This window comes from Lissotriton helveticus, chromosome 3_1 (genome assembly GCF_964261635.1).
Source record: "Lissotriton helveticus chromosome 3_1, aLisHel1.1, whole genome shotgun sequence".
Classification (NCBI taxonomy): domain Eukaryota; kingdom Metazoa; phylum Chordata; class Amphibia; order Caudata; family Salamandridae; genus Lissotriton; species Lissotriton helveticus.
Window position 1 is genome coordinate 1,172,189,990 of NC_136061.1, and position 20,416 is coordinate 1,172,210,405.

Below are 20,416 nucleotides of genomic sequence, written 5' to 3' on the forward strand. Positions count from 1 at the left end.
TGCCCTACATTGGTGTCTGAAGTAGCCCACAAAGTACTAGGAAGTGAAGCCAATGCAATGTCCTCTTTAACAAGACAAGATTTTTCAATCACAGTGTAGTTGTCATTCAGAATAACACGTACACCTTCTGGAGAACATCGTATTGTAGCCCTGAAATACTTGAGCATATCAATATTGTTCGGTGTGTTAGGAGAAAGCAAAAATGGACAAGGAGCAGTACATTTGTCAACATGAAATGCAAGTGGTTGTGACAGTGGGCTAAGGGAAGGTGTTCCATCGAAACCTATCGATGTAATAGTTAAGCCAGATAGGGGAGCCCTTGGAACCAATTGTTTAGATAAGGCGCTACGAGTAGCTCCTGTATCAACCAGAAACTGATCAGTAGAACCCAAAACATGTGCTGTAACATATGGACCCTTCTGATCTACCGGAACTTCAACTGATTCCTTACCCCATCCTAGGCAGTCCTATGCATAAGCAGAATCTTTCAAATCAGACTGCAAATAGTCAAACATTTGAAATTGGTTTCGTCTATCGAAAGTGTTAAAACCATTCTGTCCACGCGTATTAGCATCGAACCTAGCACGATCATCTGTGCTTCCTCTAGGTCCTGAATATCCTGAACGATTTCTCATTTGTCCCCGTCCACGTGGATACTGCTGAGCACGCAATACCGGACAATCAGCAGCCCAATGTCCAAATTTCTTACAGTACGCCCACTGATCAGAAGACAAAGGCGGATAAGCATAAGGAGGAAAAGACGGACCAAAAGACACACGTCCACCCCTGTCACCACCTCTAGAAGGCAGACCATAAGCCTGAGCTAACATAACCTTTGTTTTTAATTCCTTAGTCTTCTTATCCTCATTACCCTTCGCTTCTAATTCCTGCCGTTCATAATACTGAGCCATAGTCAAAAGAAAAACCGGAGAAGAGATAGTCCATGAACTCTCACTGGCCTTTAGGTGACTAGCTATTCATGGCAACGGGTTGGCGACATATTTATCGACAAACAAATGCCTGCCCGTGTCATCTGTCAATGACTGGCCACTAAAATCGTGGAATGCCTCCTCAAAACGTGTAAAGAAGTCAGAGACCGATTCATCTGTCTTTTGCTTACATGATGCTAACACGGTCCAGTCTATCTTTTTAGGGGGAATAATCGTCTTTATCTTAACCAATATAGCTGAGGGAAGGTCTAAAATTAACTGACATGGTGTCCGTGCGGGTTTCCTTTCTACGTCTATTTGTTCTAATTCTTTCCATAACGCCCCAAAAGTCACACGATCATTAACTTTACGAACAGTTCTCTACATATCAAGGGGTAATATCAATCCAAAAAACATGTCGATATCAGGCAGAGTCATGGTACTCCTCATAAAAAGCGGCTGGATTTTTCCGCGGATCAGGCAATGCAGTTTTAAGAGCCATAACATCCGCTTATTCCAAGGAGTGTAGACCCAATTATAAATAAAATAACCCTTTGCATCAGCGGAATCCCTATTATCACTCCTTCCCGTACCTCTAGGAGGGACATACAAAGGTGCGTCTTCCCGCATAGGTCTAACATGAACTACTACATTCTTATCTGTTTCAGAGGTAGAAGCCTGTGTCATGCTGGTCTGGGATGTTTGTGCAGCCGCGTCTGCTGACTTTTTCTCATCTCGCAAACGGACTGCAACAGCACAAATTTAACCAAACATCTGATTGAGTCAGACACCTGAGAGAAGACAAAAAGACCATCACGTATGTGCTTACAGTCATCTGCTATATCATCGGGCTCCAACTCATCAGAATGTTTCCTAAACTGCTCAATGACTTCTGTGGCGAATACCTCTGTAAAATATATTTGCTCCCTTTCCTGCCAGTTTTTCATGTTATCTATAATTTCAGAAGCAGGAGCAGTACCACCGACAGCTTTGCGAGCAAATGATCTAGGCTCAGACACACACGTTCAGCGGTCAACATAGAACGAGTTTCCCGTGACGTCTCCTGTCTGCAGAGGAGTCGTCATCTGATTCATGAGGAGCAGAAAGGGAAAGTATACGGAGGCGGAGAACGGTCTAACAAAAGGGAATCATCTTGTGGTTTATTAAGGATAGGATAAAGGGGTCGCCGAACAGCGTATTGGCCAGTTACCTGCAAATGACGCTCCCTATCTTCTATCTCTTTTATTTCTTTAGTTTCTTTCTTTTTCATTTCTAATGCTTTCGCATGAATACTTTTTTGTTCTTTTTCGATCAAGGCTTGCTCTTGCTTCATTCGTTCACGCACTTCTTTCTCCCACATTCGTACACAGTCGAACATATTTTGCCTAGTCTTTTGCTTAAACATACATTTTTCCACATACTGAATCTTTCGTAAATCATATGACCCATGCATAGGCCAACGCAACTCAAGATCCCTACTAGTATATTTATTCCATAACGTGCTGCGCAAGTGCAGAGTAACAGAACCTGAATATAGTCTGTCCATAAGCAGAGTACAAGAGTAAACAACAGCAAGGAAGGACAGAGCACCTGGTGAGCACATGGCAGACAAGATGGCTGCCGAAAACAAGATGGCTTCAGCTAAATGCTAACATCGATCGCTGCCAAATGACAACAAGGGGATGCACAAAACACATTGGGTGGTTGTGCATTTACCTGAACAACAGCACCACTTTAAACTTAGGGATTGCGTATGTATACAAATTTCAATTTAAATCTAAGGACTTTTTTTAAATCAAAATGTAATTACTAAGTAAAAGTACCACTGTTTAACCAGTTACATACATTAGTTTCATTAGGGTTGACTCAGCCTTCATTGAAATTGCCTTTATATTTTGAGGAGAAAAACGTTCTAACAGATGTAATGGTGTAGAGTGTAAGTGAAAAACTTTGGGTTTGTAACTTACATCACCATGAGGCAAATTTGGACAGAATTCTTTTTAGATACAGGGGGAATGTATCTATGCTCTTTACATTCATTTAGTCGCCATAGGAATTCAACAGTAACAACAGAATTCATCAGAAATTATTTCCAACTCATGTAGAAAGGAGAAACAAAGAAAACATTAATGAAGGGGACCCATACCTACCGTGTGGTTCTGTGGTGTTTCTTTTCATTATTCTGGGCTGATACATATTTTGATTGCCCTAAAGCTGCCCACTGAACATTTTTCCTATTAGTAGTTTGATCGGCTTGCCTTAGATTTGAGCAAGACACCCTTGGCTAACCACAAGCTACGTCTTATATTATGTTGTAGTTATGTGATGTTATAATGTTATGATGTGGTATGTTGTATTGTGCTATGCTGTGCGGCATTATGTTATCTTATGATATGTTATGTGTATCTGCATATTGTGCTACTAACCGTGAAAGTATCCTGGCGCTTCGTAGACGTATGAGTTTAGCCCCAGGGAAAAGAAAGTCTTAACCTGAGAGCCAAGTCTTTTGCAGAATTTAAGAAGAGGGGAGGAAGTTCTGATTGGGATCCTTCAAAATAACTTGATACCTAAACAGTAGTACTCCAGTTCAGGCCCCATGGGAAGAGAGGGAAACTAAGGAAGGGAGGCAATGCTGAGCTCTACTTTAGCCCTCAGGGTAGGGCATGGCCAGAAGACAATCATGACCAGAACTCCATGAAATTGGCATCCTTCAGGATGTACAAGAAAACATAGGTTTGGATCCAGATATGCTGATTCCGAGTTGCCAGGTTGCAGAATCAAATCAGGATAAATTACACTGCAGGAACCAATGCAAGGTCAAGAGCCCAGCATAATATGAGGGAACACAATAGAAAAAAAACAAGAAAAGTGTGAGAACTAGAATGCTGAATGATGAACTGGTGGTCAGCAAATTAGATAAAATAACACACAATGTTGGCCGGTGTCTTATTTCTGGGTGCACACAATCTTGTGCAAGTTCCAACAATAAGTAACCCGGAATACAATATGTACAACCTCATAGTGAAATCGTCAGGAGCTGGACGTGATGGTTCTCCTTCTGGTGCATCAAACCCCATCTGACCGCCCACCATTCCTAGTTGCCATTTTCCCATTGTTGAAAGCTGCCATGCTGCAGACGACATCCTTAATGTCAGCCACCAACCATGATGTCGAGAATGCCGAGTCAATAGTGCTCTCATCATGGTAAGTCTTCGGCACCAAGTGGAATCTCCTGATCCCTTACAACCTCTCAGCTCATCAGAATGCATACAGTGCGGACACTTAACCTCTGCTGCTCTCATCTATTTTAGATTTAGTGCCAGAGATGTGTAACAGACAAGAGTTAATGGGCATGCTTATGCGCATGTGTAGGGTGAGGTTAGGTGGAGGGCTCTAATATAGCTTTAGGTCCTGCCGTAGTGGGCTCCACCAGCCATTAAAGGCCTGCTTCAGGGCCTTTAACAAGGGAGTGGGCCATTAATGGCTGGTATAGCTCACTACGGAGGTCTCTAAAGCTATTAGAACATTCCGCCCATAGAGGGCACATGTTCGAATTTGTAAAATAAAGGCCTCACTGAGCTTGAGGTGGTTGAAACCCCTTGGGGCGCTTGAGGCCTTTGTTCACTGCAACAGCTGTAATCAAACATTGGAATCTTCATGCTCCGGGCTTCTACCAGCCATTAGACGCCCAGAGCACTCTATTGTCTTCAATGGAGCGCTCAACATTCTAATGTTCTAATTATAATTTTTGGCATTATTAGTCACATGCTGTCAGGTTGAACCAACTGATTATTGTGCTTCTACTCACTGAGTGCGCTCACACAAAGATCTAGTGCATAACTGCCGGATAAGAGATTAGCCACAGGCAACATCCTTTGAGAGTGTGTGATCATCTGGCTTCACCCTGAGCAGTGGGCAATAACACTTGATTAATCCTGCTGGAGAGGGCCTTTATTGAATTTGTTATATTGGCAATTGAGCAAACCTGGAGACACATTCTGGTATTCTGCTTCCATGTTGCTGCTCTGTCATTTCATGGTGATTTATTAGCCTCCTGTCTTGTACAGCAAGTGTAATTACTGAATCAGCTATAAAGTTGTATGTGGCTGAGCCTATATAAGTAATTGTGAACACTGCAAACTGATTAATGGTTACTCTGAAGCTCCAGAAGTGCAATCTAAACGGATTAATCAAAAGTAATAGCGACAGCCTTGCTTTTTTGTCTTCTCCTGTGTGGTCTGTTGAAACCATATTAGAAGTTTATCCCAGTTATAGGGTGTTATTGTCTATAATGTGACTCAAGTGATTTTTTCACTAGATGTTCAACCCAAATAAATGGTAAGTAAATAATCCACAGAGAATCTGAACATTTTTGTATCACTATTTGAGCTGAGCAGCCTATTTTTTGGTCTGTAAATAAGTATCTATCTGTGCAGGCATAATATAAAGCCCAGATCAGATGCAAAACAACAGAAGAAGGCACGTCAAAATACTGTAAAAACAAGAGAAGACAGACGTCCTATAGAATGAAAATTGGTTGATTCATGCTTGATACCAGGACTAGCTATAGGGCTGGCGGAACCAAGAGCGATATTCTTCTTTGGCCCGCCCCCCCATGAGCTAGATCTCAATGCATTCTGTAACTACCATTCTCCACCAGTTCACCTCATCTCTCCTTAGCCCCTAGCCCCTCTCTGACATGCATTCCTTGTTTTTATAGTGGTACTCATAGTTCACTCACGCTTTGTTTTGTGATCTGCATGGTACAGGTTCTTTGCAGCAGGCACATTAACCCTATGTGCTACTTAATGATGAGCCAAAACTTCCACTAGACAAAATTCCGATCTCTCACCAGTAGGAACATTAATCACCAGAGTGGACTCATAAGGAAGTTCACATTCTTTTAAACCAATAGTTATTTTTAAACACAGTGCCTCCCCACCGAAGTTCCTGCCAGGTGAGGCTGCACCGGTAGTAGTGCACTGAAACTGGCCCTGATTGATACATTATAAGTCATGGTTTTAAATTGTTTTTGACCATACATTCAATACGGTTGTTAGTCAAGCTTTTCTTGACATTGGGCCTTATTTATGAGGTTTTGACGTAGGGCAGTGCCGCAAGGAATCTTGCAGCGCTGGCCTACGTCAAAAACAGTAGGGCAGGAATGCGCAATATCTATGAGATATAGTGCATTCCTGTCCTTTTCTCCTACGCTGGCAAACAATAGGCTACCATGCACCAATGCAGGTACCCTTGCACCATGGTGCAAGGGTGCATGCATTGCGGAGCTGAAGGGACACCTTCCTGCGCAAAATCAATCAAATAAGGCGATTTCCTCTTTCTATGTGTGCTGCAGAATGCAGCACGCATGGAAAAAGGAAAACACGAGGAAAAATTAAACATTCTCCTTGTTGCGCCTCCCTAACACCACCCTGGGGTGGTATTAGAATCTGATACATTCCCAGATTTACGATTTCTTGTAAATCTGGGAATGCTTCAAATGCCATGGGTGTTACGTGGGAACACCCGCAGCAACACCCATGGAACCCCCTTTCACGCAGTGTTCTGCGGGAAAGGGGCACATATTTACAAGGCCATGAAAAGAGACGTAAAGTGGCTTTGTGTCTACGTGGCCCTGTAAATATGCCTGGGCATACTGCGGCACCGGAATGTAAAAAAAGTGACGTTCTGGTCGCGCAAATGATAGAGCGCGCAGGGACCAATTAGCTCGATTTACCATACTCACCTGGGGCCCATATAACATTCACACTTGAACTAGTAGTCCTGCCTAACCAAATACTAATTTAGTCGCCTTATCAGTTTGCCCAGAGGCCCGTTTAGGACTTATACCTGTAAACCATGACTTACCTATCCTCGTCACCTTACTATAAGTCCTGTGAATAAGAGGGAGTTAGCATAAACATGCAATATTTAAACACATTTACTTTTCTTATAATAACCACAGTTTTAAAACCTTTATCTAGGATAGATTGTCTGAGTCAAATGAAAAGGGCCACAATCTCGTGACCATAAATTATACAAGCAAGAATATAACCAGCAGGACATAAAGTTTGTAAGAAATCACAGTAACCCCTTTAGACATTGGTACCTGGGAAGGGCGAGAAAGGGAAATAGCACATGGACATACCACATAGATTATATTTACCTAGAATGGTGCAATGACCAATCCTGGCCACGGGCTGGGGCAAAATACGGACCAGGACCAGGCTCCTGACTAATCAGGTGCCCAAAGGACAAGACAGGTGCAGATCAGAACAGGTGACCTCCGCTAAGTGCAACACCAGCATCACACCCCTCTCTCTAGGAAAGCCAATTAATACCCCGATTGAGTAATCAATTCTTCTGTCAGAGTGCTCCGCCAGCACCTCTGCTCTCGATCGCCTATTGAGTGCGTTGGGTCAGTGACAATTCAGCTATTCGGACAAGTCGGACAATTTCTTAATCTGAGCCTACCTTAGTTATACCATTTTGAGGGCAATGTACCACCCCTAAATGTTGCAAATCTAAGTGTTCCCCTTCAGTGATTGGTTGGAGAGACCAATCACACCATACTAAGATGATGTAATTTCAAATCGAATCATATTGATTGAATCCCCACCCACAATTTACTTTCCCATGACTTTATTCCGCCCAACAATATTGGTACACATTTTGAATACATTGTATTTGGTAGCTTCCTTTCTAGAAGTCAGATGAGCAGGTTCCCAGGAACATCGGGGGTATGAAGGTTGTTGGCAGATATTCAATGCCGATGCTTCAGCAAATTCAGAGTCAGAGTGCGCGTGTGCAGAATCTTCCAAGATGGAAGATGTGTCAGTGGTCAGGCCCAAAGTACGAGCTAGTAGCAAAAACAAAAAGAAACATTTTAGAATACAGAAATAAATTAATGCACTGTGTACCACTTATCTCTACTCTATTCCCATTACTTTATTTTAACTTGTGCATTAATAATTAGGCAGAACGAACAAGTTTAGTGCAAACTGCAGCATAAGCATTGGCATGTGAGATTTAAAGCAGCCATTTCTGGCACTAGTGCGCAGAACCAAACATTTCCCACCAAGCAGAGAGGTACGTCATACCACGTAGATGTGACAGACGCATGCGCAGAAGGTTTCCCGCGTTTTCGGTGGCCATTATAATGCATTAGAGTTACTGTTAGTAACAGCACATAGGCAAGGTTCCCTTAGATGCTAGAAATGTTGTGTAATGCAAATATTAGTAAACAAAACATGTTGGTTAATATATTACAAGATATTTAGAGAGGACTGAATACAAGCAAGTTTCGGAATATGTGAAACCTTGCTCCATCACAAAAGTTTTCATAAATGATGCCCATTGTGTCTAAAATCTAAGGTACGGATTGGATGAAGTACATGAATTTACAAACATTCGTAAAATGCATTATTTGTAATGACCAAACAAATTTAATTCAATATGATATATCCACTTTCAAATCAATAAAAACAATAACTCGCATATGGGTTTGTGTTTCATGCAATAGAGCAACTAGATAGCGGTCATAGGTAAATTTTGTGCATGTGATCAGTGGCTATTATTTCACACCCCACAACATTAGAAATGTACACATGCCCACTTATCTAAATGGATGGTCATTTATAATCATCCATGCACAGCTGCATTTTTACTTGATATCATAGGAGGCATGTAGATATTAAAGAATGGCAGTGTGAGGCAAGAACCCGCAGGACTCCTCATTTAACTTTATGAGGAGATGGGCCAGACGGTCTAATACAAATGACTCTAGTTGCTAAGAAACAAGTCCATCTATTTCAGGACCCTCTTTCATACAGTAGCCTGTTCCTTTAGTATACATAGCAGGATGGTGAGGTTAATGATGTCCCAGATGGCTGAGTAGTCCAGGAGGCTCTTAGCCACTTGCGGCCCTTCTCCAAGGGTGACGAGAAGTTCTTTTGTGATGTTTGTCAATGCTGATTCTGTGCTCAAGAAGGTCAACATTCATGATCATTCAGTATGACCTACACGCTTAACCTAATCTTACCTAATATTGTTGCAGTGAAATTCTCTTTCCAGGATTTTGCTTAGGAATGGCAGATTTGAGATTGGGCAGTAGCTGGGCAGCACTCCTTGGTCTGGGTCTTCTTAAGGTGCGTGGGGTGATGATTGCATGTTTCGAAGAATAAGGAGCTACAAAAATGATAATGGAGTTTGGGTGAGCCTTAGAGCCCCGTGTCCTATAGAATTTTACCAAGACCTACTTAGTGCATGGGCCTCAGTAGGTTTGCAAATACAAGTGCTTAACTTAGCATGCATTAGTGATAATTTGGGATGTTACCAGAGGTTCATCGAGAGATTGATTTTAGCACAAATTCTCACTGTAGTGCTCCATCTCAGCATCTCATTAATTTTGGAGCAAAGTCCAGTGAAACATCAGAGTCTACTAGAAACCTTGCAGGAAACTTAGGGCAGTGTTGAGGAAGAGGCCCTGGTGTGTGAGGATATTGATCATCTATAGTACGGCTGTACATTTTTTAAACTTGTTTTAACCTGTCTGATCTGAAAATTCCACAGGCTGTGGACTGATCCATTCATTTTCAAACCCTACCATGGCTATCAAGGGAACAGGTTGAGACTACAAATACAAGACAGTCCTGCTTAATGCACCACCTCCATAGGGTCCATGTTTCACCTTTAACGGATCCAACAACCCAACTTCACTTTCCACCCTAAGAAGAGGCGCCTTAAATTTAGGCAGCAGCTGCTCACTGCAAACAGGCTAGCAAACATAGTGTTTGGCATTTAGAACCAAGCTTTCGATGGTAGCCTTTGAAAACAGTAGGGTTTCGATGAGCTAGTTGCTACGTCACAGCACAAGCACCCTTCCTCACTATGAGGAGTAAGTAGCAAGCCACATAGGTGAATGCCATGGCTGCTTTCTCCTGGTCACTACTCACTCCTGTGTGCCACCGTCTCTATAAGTTAGTTTTACCTATCGTCAAACGACAGATCAGCTTGCACTGCAAATTCAATGGGCTGTGGTCTTTTGCCATTAATTTGTTTAAATGTCCGCTCAAAAAGTGAACGCGTCTGATTGTCCTTCTTGCTAATGTCCTTTAGTTTTTATATGCTTTTCCTTATTTTTCATGGTTTTCTAGCACTTCAAATTCAATGGAGCAGTGGGATCTTGCCAGCATGTTTAAAAAAATGTAAATATATTTTCCCAATTAGATATCTCACCTGTTTGCCTTTCTCTCTAATGTCATTTATCTTTGGCTTTCGAGTCCTCATTTTTCGTGCTGTTCTAAATATTGACTTTCTTTACTAAGCATCACTAGTCTGATTCGTAACTCCTCTTACTTTGCATCTCTTTTCTCGTGATCTTCTTCAGTACTTTACTTAAAATGGACTCTTTCATCATCATTCTCAGTGCTACTTTCACTTTTTATCATCTTTTCTGTTTGTCAACTGAAAATGTCACTGGCCCTGTACCAGTTATTTAGGGCCTGATTTAGATTTTGTCTGACAAGTTACTTTGAGCCACATGTATAAACGTTTTTTTCATTCGCAAACGGTGCGATTCGGTAAAACCGGCCATTTGGAATACAAAATAGCCTTTCATGATGTATGAAAGTCTTTTTAGTTGCAAGTTTAGGTAATCGCAAAAATTGTGATTACTTAAAATTGTGACTACAAAGAGGGAATCACAAACTGCGATTCCCATGCACATGTATGAAGCATTTTCCGAATGCAAACTGTGCATTTAAGAAAATGCAAATACTATTGACTTCAAGTCAATGGTAACCATTTTCAAACTTTGAAAAATGCACAAAACTGCGTTTTTCATAGTGCCATGCAGCTTTAGAAGGGGCCTTGGCTTTGCATCAGCTAATGTGCAATTACCAATTAGGTAATCACAAAGTTGCTAATGCAAAACCATTCGCACCTATGGGCCTTTTGGCCCATACAAAAGAATGGAGTAATATTACCTACTAGAGAGTCGCTATTTACCGTATCACTATTAGGTAATATTAAGAGATCGCAAAATCTTTGGGGATTCTTTACATACATAGCATTTTGCGATTACCAAATAGGGATTTGGTAAAAAGCGCTATATGTTAATCGCAAAATGCTTATTTAAAACATGCGCCCTTTGTCACAAAACGTGATGGCTATTCAGTATGCGCTGTTACAAGTGCCATGCAATATTATATCCTTGTAATAAAAAGAACCGAGATATGCGTCATGTTCGTGGCGGAGTAATCTGCCCTCCAAACTCCCGGCACTTATTTAATTATCTGAAAATGTGTCCGGTACTGTATCTAAATTTTTTTTTTATATAATGCCATCATCGTAATAGGCCATAATAACTTAAGTAGGTCCCAGAACTTGTGAGCAAGGAGTTTTCAGAAAAACAGCAGCAAAATTATTTTGCCTTTGATCAGCTTTTGTAATATTTTGAATTTCTCCTTATTGAAAAATATTTTTATGTTGATGCATAGACAAACATATTTCTAAACTTCAATATAATAACATCTAATATCGTCTTTTTCAGGATGACTTCCTATTCAGCGTGTCCATTATAAGTGGAATCCTCTGCTCTATACTGGCGGTGGTAAAGTTCATGTTGGGGAGGGTACTTACAAGCAGAGCACTGATAACTGATGGTGAGTGATTTCTTAAATATTTCTCCTCTACCACAAATCAAGTCAGACACACATAGATTCAAACGTTTAAACAAAAAGATTAAACATGATGAGCATTTATCGAAGAATATTTAGTTTGCCATCGACTAGTCTCAAACTCATTAAAAGATGTTGAACTAGATATGGTTTTTGGTATTACTATTAATCAAGTATGATGTGATTTGCCAAATGTATGGGTCTAAATTGATCAATGGGTGATATACAGGCCAAACTGATCGTGTGAAAAAATCTTCATTCTACAGGTAATGACTTTTAATAAGATATTAAGCGATCATAGTTTGAATCCTGTAGTTGGATGTAGCATAATAAGCAAAAATGTTTGTGTTTCTGTCATCAAAAAAGGATAAAAGATGCCCACGGAGTTCCTGAGTAGAAATGGGAATACCTTTGACTATAGGTTAAATGCATCCATATGTGTCGCCCTTTCATTTTGTGGCAGTGACTTTGCCAGTGAATGTCTCCCATCTTTATTATGAAGTACTAAAACCCCAAGGAGGTCTGTGTAACAAATTACAACGCACTTCTAGCAGCACCTCTACCAAGCAGATTAGAGCCATCTGGCCTCAGTGATATGTGTGCACATCTTCAAAATAATAAAGGCCACCCACAGAGGGGACAGCAAGCAGACATGCTATTGAGGCTGTGAAGACTGGTCATTGTTGCTGAGTCCTACCGAGGGCCGTATTACACAAGGTGCCCTGGGGCCAAAGGGCGTATGCACTCACTTTGCGTGACCCTTCGCACTTTGGTATTGCAGAAGCGGCTGCATACGCTTGTGCGGCCCCTTTTGTAATACCGATAGCGCTGGTGTACATAAAGCGCCAGAGCTAATTTCCCTCATTTGCATGGGGGCGTGGCCCCATGCAAATGAGGGAATCCCTTTGCCCCTGTGCCCACACTGTATTACAGACGTGGGTGCAGAGGCAAAGAAGCTCTCAGGAGGTGCCCTGACAGGGCACCACCTCAAATGTGGCACGCTGTCAGTGTGTCCCCTGACGGCAGCCATCTGGAGGGGGAAAGAGGGTCCACCTTGCAGGCGGGTGCGGTCACTGACTGCACCCGTCTGCAAGGGTATCTCCTACCCCTCCTAAAAGTGCATGCGGGTTGCCGCCTCCACTGTGAAAAATGGAGTGGCTGCTTCAAAGCTGCTCTGTATTTCACTTGAATGTGCTGTTTCCAGGGCAGCCTGAATTCGCAGCTGCCCTGAGGGCAGCTTATTCAATACAATAGGGGGTACTTTCCCTGTTTGAGCCCGTCGCACCTGTTTTAAGGTAAAGTGCATCCTATACATATTAGGGTCCCTAGTGTCACAGCCTCCCTCCAGATCATTACAATCATAGTTTCTAGCCTTGTGCACTTGTGTGATAGCCTACTGTTGTTGTCTTGTTTGGGTTCCATTATAATTGTTAGACCAAGTCACCAGCTACCCATGATTTGTAGGTGAAAACTTAAGGGTTGGAGATGGTGTTCATAATGGCCCAGAGTGATATGGTCACCTTACTGCTACTGCTAAGTTTTGGTTCTCAAATGTGGAAGGATAGAGTAATATAAGTGACAATTATGGAACATTCCCCCTGGCAAACAAGAAAGAAAGAAGTTATAATGCAGGATTGATGAGCACAGGAAACTCAGCAAAGGGGTAAACTACTATGTGAATTTCTCATTTAGAATTTACCAAGAACCATATGCTGAAGCACTCCACATAGAAATTTGCTGAGCCACTTAATAAAAAATGTAAAGATGTATGCGTTGGGATTTTTATGTAATACACATGGTCATATTGACAAAGGTATTTAAAGCTGTAAATATGTGTGTCTGGCCTCATATAACCCACAATGTGGAGAATTCTACACTAGTAAATATAATGTATTATGGAGGGAAGTGGGCATTACAAGATACTCTTTACCTTGTACGTTTGTGAATGCCCACAATCATGAACTTTTGTGGTATTCGCAAACTCTGAATCAACCCTTTCGAACCGTGGACATGGTCAAGAACTTAGTGCAATGGCTTCAGTAATTCCCCTTCCACAAGGAGATTAAAAATAAGAGGGAAATTGATATTTGCACAGTGGGCTATGCAGAGTTCTGCACAGTGGGAGTATGAGCCAATAGGCAATGTCAAATGAAATTGCCAGTTGCACAGCTGGAAGCCTGCACTTTGCACAGAATTCCAGGAGTTTTTCAGGAATGTTTGCAAATTGAAAAAAAAGAAAAAATATGTTCAGGGTAGAGATGTATGTCACCACCCATACTATACTTTAACATGTATCTCATGATGGGCCTTCAGTTAGGTATATGCAACGTCTAGGAAATCTATTACCAACCTATTGAGCTTTTGTACTAAAAGTCCATTCATTAAAAAGATCTCAAATTACGCTATGAATTTCTGTAAATGGTTTACAGTTGCAATCCAGCAGGTGGAAGCTAAACAGGCTTGGTGGTCTTCCTGTGGCAGGGGAGTGGAGGGCCGACAGGAAGACTGCCAATCTTGAAATAAAGCTCTTACTATTAATAAAATAGGAATAATGGTGGGCAATGTAGCAAGATAACTCCCATTAAACTTTTCTTACCATGACAAATGCATTTAAACATATTTTTTAACACCTGCTGTATTCCTATATCTTTTTCTGTGATGTTTAGGGACTACCTGCAAACTGAATTATCATGACCGTGAGGAAGAAGGGTGTTGTCATACATTTCTAAGAAGCCCTCACCCTTAATTCCTTTATTTAGAAATGATTATGAATTATGGCAGAGAAGTTTAGACTCTTTCATTAGAGAGAAGTAAGCATGCTCACCAATACCTCTGAATATCAGTGTCTGAGGTGCAGTTTCTATGCTGGCGGTAGCATGCAGGCTCTTGCGGTGGCAGAATCGCATATGGGACCATGCTCTGTGGTTCCTTGAATTCTGAACCTGTGTTTTAAATATCATGATTCTGTTATGAATTTGGTAACAGCAGACCGTAAACAGTGAGTTCAGCAAGTGCAAGTGTTTTCGTCATGTTACACCAATGGATTCACTGTGTATTTGAAGGTTTTGTTCTGAACCCTCGGGTTCCATCTTGTGCATAGCAGCCATTTTGTGGATTGCCCTTACAGTAGGCCCTCACTGTGGCAGAACAAGTATTTAAGGACATAACCTTAGCATGGGTTTGTGCTGACTCCTGCATGACCTGGCGAAAGCTGACCCTGTTGCTTGAGGCTAACCTTGCCAAGCCAGTTCCTGCCCTTTAGCTGATCAAGATTATAGATCAGAGCACAGGACATTGTAAAGATTTACTACACACAAACGTGCCTATCTTACTTCCATCTGTTCCTGTTCCTGCCTCCACGAGCTATTTATGACATGGGCTGTGATCTTACTGTTTTGGGTTTATCCGGTCTTGTCAGCTAGAGAATGTACGCATTATGTGGACATTGTTTATGGCCTGGACTTATCTTGAAAGTGGGTTTGTCATCATACAGTGCTTTGTGTGCACGTCCTGGGAGTGACCAACAATAATGTACTTCAAAGAGAAAATGTGTGCCTAGGGCATAATAAATGGTATAAAAGGTCTGTGCTGAGACCATTCAGGAGGCTGCCTCATTCAGTTGCTTTAGGTGTGACTGGGCGACGTAGCCTCACAATTAATTGTAATAAAGATGTCTTTTCATATTTCAGATTCTCTGTTGATTTCTTTGCTGCTTTTGAATGGACTACTTATTGGTAAGACCCCTGAGAAGGAGTTTGAAATATTTTTGGTACATCAGCTCGAGGGGCATGGCTTGTGAGCCGATGGAGAAGGCTGGTTGAGCATTGAGCTCTGCGCCCATTGCCCCGCATTTCTCCTGTTTTGAGTGCCTTCTGGGTCCTCAGACACGTCCCAGAGCTGTGTGAAGCCGCGCGGACCGGGGGGCACTGTGACCTGTTGCACCGGGAGCGGAACGGGCACCGCTCTCCGCGAACCGGATCGACGATGTTGGTAGCCGGGCAAATCAAGATGGCGCTGATGTCGGTTCTCGTCTCCGGCCGGGCTTAGTGTTGGACGACCCCGCCGGTGATGGAGCGCTGGCCCCTTGGTGCCTGGGGTGCCTGCGGTGATGGAGCCGCGGAGGGCTGGAGCCCTGCACGGAGAGGCTGAGGCGGCCTTTCCTGCAACACGGGGGATGAGTGAGGCGGCCCACGCCGGTGGCTGAATCCGCAGCGGGCCGTGACCCGCCGAGAGAGCATCCGGCTGCATCGCCTGGCCCTGACTGGGAGATGGTGAAGGAGAGAACTGTGCGCTGGCGACGGCCCTTCCGGGCTGGCTGCGTGCGGGGCCCCACACCACCAGAGGAAGCACCCGGAGCCCCCGCCACGGTATTGGAGCCGGAGCATTGGAGGTGGGCTGCGGGAAACTGACTCTCCTAGGTGCCCCATTTGTCAGGAGCCCCGGAGATGCGCCACTGCCGCCCGGGAGGGGTATCCTGCAACTTGCTTGGTGACACCACCTAAGGGCCCAGAGGATCTGTGTGGCGCTCTCCGCCAGTGGCCCCCTACCCCCCCTTGCGCAACACCTGGGCGAGACTGCAGGATTGGGGAAGACGGCAAACACTGCGCGGCGAGTGGCGCATTGGAGGCGCGCTCTGGCAGGACATCTCCCGGCTTAGGCAGGCCGGTGGCCAGCCACTGCAGTGTGATTAGGAGCGTTCCTGAGGGGCACGTCGGACCTGTTCTCCCACCCCTCCGGCCGCCTGGGCTGAAGGTGGGCACTGTAAAGGTGGTGAAATCACGGCAACTTCAACTGAGGGGGCTCGCGCGGTGTTGCTACTGGCCCCTCCTCCTGCACAGGCCCAGGGTACCTAAAGGCTGGCCTATAGACACTTGGCAGAGTGCGGCAACGAGGAGGTGCAGAGTGCGCTAGAAATAGCGGATGGGCCTTTTCCTCTCCCCTTTTCCCCCCTCCTCGCCCACATACTTGGAGACCCGGAGGGCATAGAGGTGACTTTGCCAGCGATCGTTGAGTGGGGGCCTTGCGTTGGGACGCAGGTGTGCCGCAAAGTCTGGATCACCTCCATAAGGTGGCTGGGAACCTACACATTTTCTTACCTGACCAGCTTGCTTGAACTAGGACCTCTCCTGACAGTGCCGCCCTGGGAGTGGACCGCATTGGGATTGCTAAGAGAAGTGTAGAAGGCATTGCTGCGGGCTTGGATGGAGAGCAGAGGATACTATTGAGTGTGATTGCCCAGACTCAACGGCAGCAATTATGAGAAAACCTCGAGGCAAGAAGGAAGAAGACCCCCAGCCTTCAGGGGCAGAGTCTCCGCTCCAGGAGAATAGTGGCGAACTGGACACCTCCAGGGGACCCGGACTACAACTCCAGTTGGATAGGATATTGGCGGCCATAACCAACACCCGGGTGGCTCTCCAACAGGACATTGCGCAGGTCACAACGGGACTGGGTTTGCTACGCGCAGATCACTCGAAACTGGCGGATCGAGTAAGGCAAACCGAGATTACGATTCAAAAATTGGAACCAGCATAGACTGCGCTATCCACCTCAATGACGGGGGTCCTGGACCGCATCGCGCAACTCGAGCAGAGGGCTGAAGACGCGGAAGGCAGAAACAGGCGCAACAACATTCGCGTAGTGGGCCTGCCAGAGAAAATTGAGGGATCGGACATGGTGAGCTTTCTGGAACATTGGCTTCAAACCGTTGTGGCCCCAGAAGGGCTATCAACTTTCTATACCCTAGAGCGGGCGCACTGAGTGCCGACAAAACCACCCCTGCAGGGTCGCCCCCCGCGACCGGTGGTGGCGCGCTTATTACACTTTCGTGATCGTGACCTGCTCCTCCGAAAAGCCCGCAGCGACGGCCCATATCAAGTGGACCATAGCAGTGTTACTATATTCCCGGACTATTCATTCGACACGCAACAACGCCGCATGTCCTTTCAAGCAGTAAAGAAGGAATTGCTGGCGGAAGGAATTCAATATTCGTTATTCTTCCCAGCCAGGTTGCGCATTATAGTGGATGGGAAAGCACACTTTCATGACTCACCTGAAGATGCTTGGGATTGGCTGGAACTGTATAGAGCAGGACGAGATGGCCGACAACCGGGGACGCAGGAGCTGGCGACAGACTCTTAGCCTCGGAGATCGCAGAGACTGCGGCGTCGAAGGAGGGGCTTACGGAAGCCATCGCTCCCGCAGACAGCCATAGAGTGCAAAGGGGCCCTGGAAGCGGTATCGGCGATATCCGTTGAGCTACAGACAACCGCGCCGGAAGCATCAGACGTTGGCAGTGATGGAGTTCGGTCAGAAGCAGAGACTTATGTGTCAGATGATCAACGACTGCCAGTGGTCACTCCTGGGACGGTGGATGGACTGCTGGATGAGTAGCCTTTGTTATATCGGTTGGGCTGGCCCCCTGGTCTGGGCTGGGGGTTGTGTTACTGGGCCTGAGTGGGGAGCGATGGAAGAGTAATGTTTGAGATGGGGTCCGGTGACAGGATGTTATTCTTGGTTGCGCTTCCTGAACTTTGAGAATTGCCGCGACTGGAATGCTGATGGGGTGGATGGTCGGGAGTGCAGATGAATGGGCTAACTCCAGACTACGAATGATTGATGAGGGGACTCTAAAGGGACCTGGGAGGCGGGGTAGCGGACGGGGTATTAGGGCGAGCACTGAATGAATCATAAACTTTTCCGCAAGTCGCCCGTTAGGCTCTATCCCACCCCCACCGAGTGGACTTTTCATTGTGCCTTAATTGCATGGGGCATACCTTTGGGGCAGTTTGGATGGGATTCACTATGTTAGTGCCTGTTCTTGGGGGGGTGGGTTCCCTGTTGGGTGGGAAGAGGGAGTTGGGGGTTGGGGTTGGAATTTCTAAGGGGACTTGTCTGCCATTGAGAGTATTTTACGGACTATTGCTATTGAGCGTTGAGTGTACATCTGAAATGTTATTCACCCGACGGCCGGGGAGGATTGGCTGCTTTGGGTGGCTGATTCGTCTGCGTTACTGGTTCACCACCTGATATTAATTGCATAACCTGGAATGTTCGAGGACTACACTCCATGCAGCGTAGACATAGGATACACTCTTATTTAGTACGCAGAGGCGCGCAGATAGTATTATTACAGGAGACACACCTAACCCGATTGGAGGGGCTCGCCCTGCAGCGTAGGTGGCGCGGACAACTATTCTATACCACGTCTTAATTTGGGTTAGGGCAGGAGTCCCTTTTCAGATGATGGACCAACTAGTGGATCCGGAGGGTCGCTATGTTGCGGTCCATGGCCGCCTTTTTGGGCGTGAGGTGACCCTATGTAGTGTTTACGCTCCCAATATAGATCAGGCGTTGTTTTTAGAGACTCTATCCTCTACTCTTGCAAGCTATTTCACGACTCCGATGTGGCTGGGGGGCGACTTTAATTCAGTGATAGATGTGTCCCTAGATAGATCTCATCCTCCTCTACCCACGGCCCCGATTAATAGGTTGGCGAGAACACGAGCGCAATGGCAGGGTAATTGGGGACTTCTAGACGTGTGGAGAGAACAGCACCCGGACGATAGAGATTATTCATTTTATTCCTCGTTACATGACCTACACGTCAGACTAGACGCCATCTTGTGTAGTTCTGCCCTGGCACCACTAGTGGCTAGCAGCGAATATTTAGCATGGACCATATCGGATCATAATCCGTTACTGGTGACTTTCTGTTGGAGAGCGGAGCGCCCTATGATTCCTAATTGGAGGCTCAGACCCGAGATGTTGGAAGACCAGGTTTTTCGGACGGAGTTAAGAGTTGGGGTGGAACACTTTTTTGAGGAGAATGCAGACAGTGCTGCGACGACTGCCCTTGAATGGGACGGGGTATTAGGGCGAGCACTGAATGAATCATAAACTTTTCCGCAAGTCGACCGTTAGGCTCTATCCCACCCCCACCGAGTGGACTTTTCATTGTGCCTTAATTGCATGGGGCATACCTTTGGGGCAGTTTGGATGGGATTCACTATGTTAGTGCCCTTTCTTGGGGGGGTGGGTTCCCTGTTGGGTGGGAACCACACCAGCCAAGCCGAGCACCGGCAGTAACCACCTGAAGTGCATCCTGCTCAACACCCGCTCCATCCACAGACACGCCGTGGAACTCTGGAACCTGCTCGACACCACATTTCCAGACATGGCCTTCCTCACGGAAACATGGATGAACGCCTCCTCAGCACCCGACATCGCCATCGCCATCCCGGACGGATACAAGATCACCCGGAGGGACCGCGTCAACCAGACAGGAGGAGGCATCGCCATCGTCCACAAGAACACCATCCGCATCACGACCAACTCCGACGACACCTTCACTGCCGCCGAACACCTCCACTTCCAGATACACACCGACCCCAAGACCACACTCAGAGGCACCCTCATCTTCAGACCTCTAGGACCACGCACACAATTCAGCGAAGACATCGCAGACTTCATCAGCCCGCACGCCCTCGCCTCCGCTGATTACATCCTCCTAGGGGACCTCAACTTCCACCTGGAGAACAACAACGACAACAACACCACCACCCTGCTGGACAACCTCGCCAACCTCGGACTCAAGCAACTGGTGAACACCCCCACCCACTACACCGGACACACGCTTGACCCAGTCTTCTCCTCCAGCAAGTACATCTCCTTCAGCCACTCCACCGGACTCCACTGGACAGACCACAGCTGCGTCCACTTCAGCTTCAGAAAGACCACGACCCACCACCACCCGCAACAGGTTCCCTGCAGGAGCTGGAACAAGATCACCACCGACCAGCTCACCAC

At 45.4% G+C, this 20,416-nt stretch overlaps 1 protein-coding gene across 1 annotated transcript in view; it reads left to right on the forward strand.

Annotated features, from left to right (window-relative positions):
* TMEM163 (transmembrane protein 163) overlaps positions 1-20,416 on the forward strand; it is a 967,557-nt gene that overhangs the window by 769,803 nt on the left and 177,338 nt on the right. Inside the window, exon 6 of the mRNA XM_078683868.1 lies at positions 11,482-11,593. Coding sequence (XP_078539994.1) covers positions 11,482-11,593 — 112 coding nt within the window. The remainder of the gene's footprint in view (positions 1-11,481; positions 11,594-20,416) is intronic.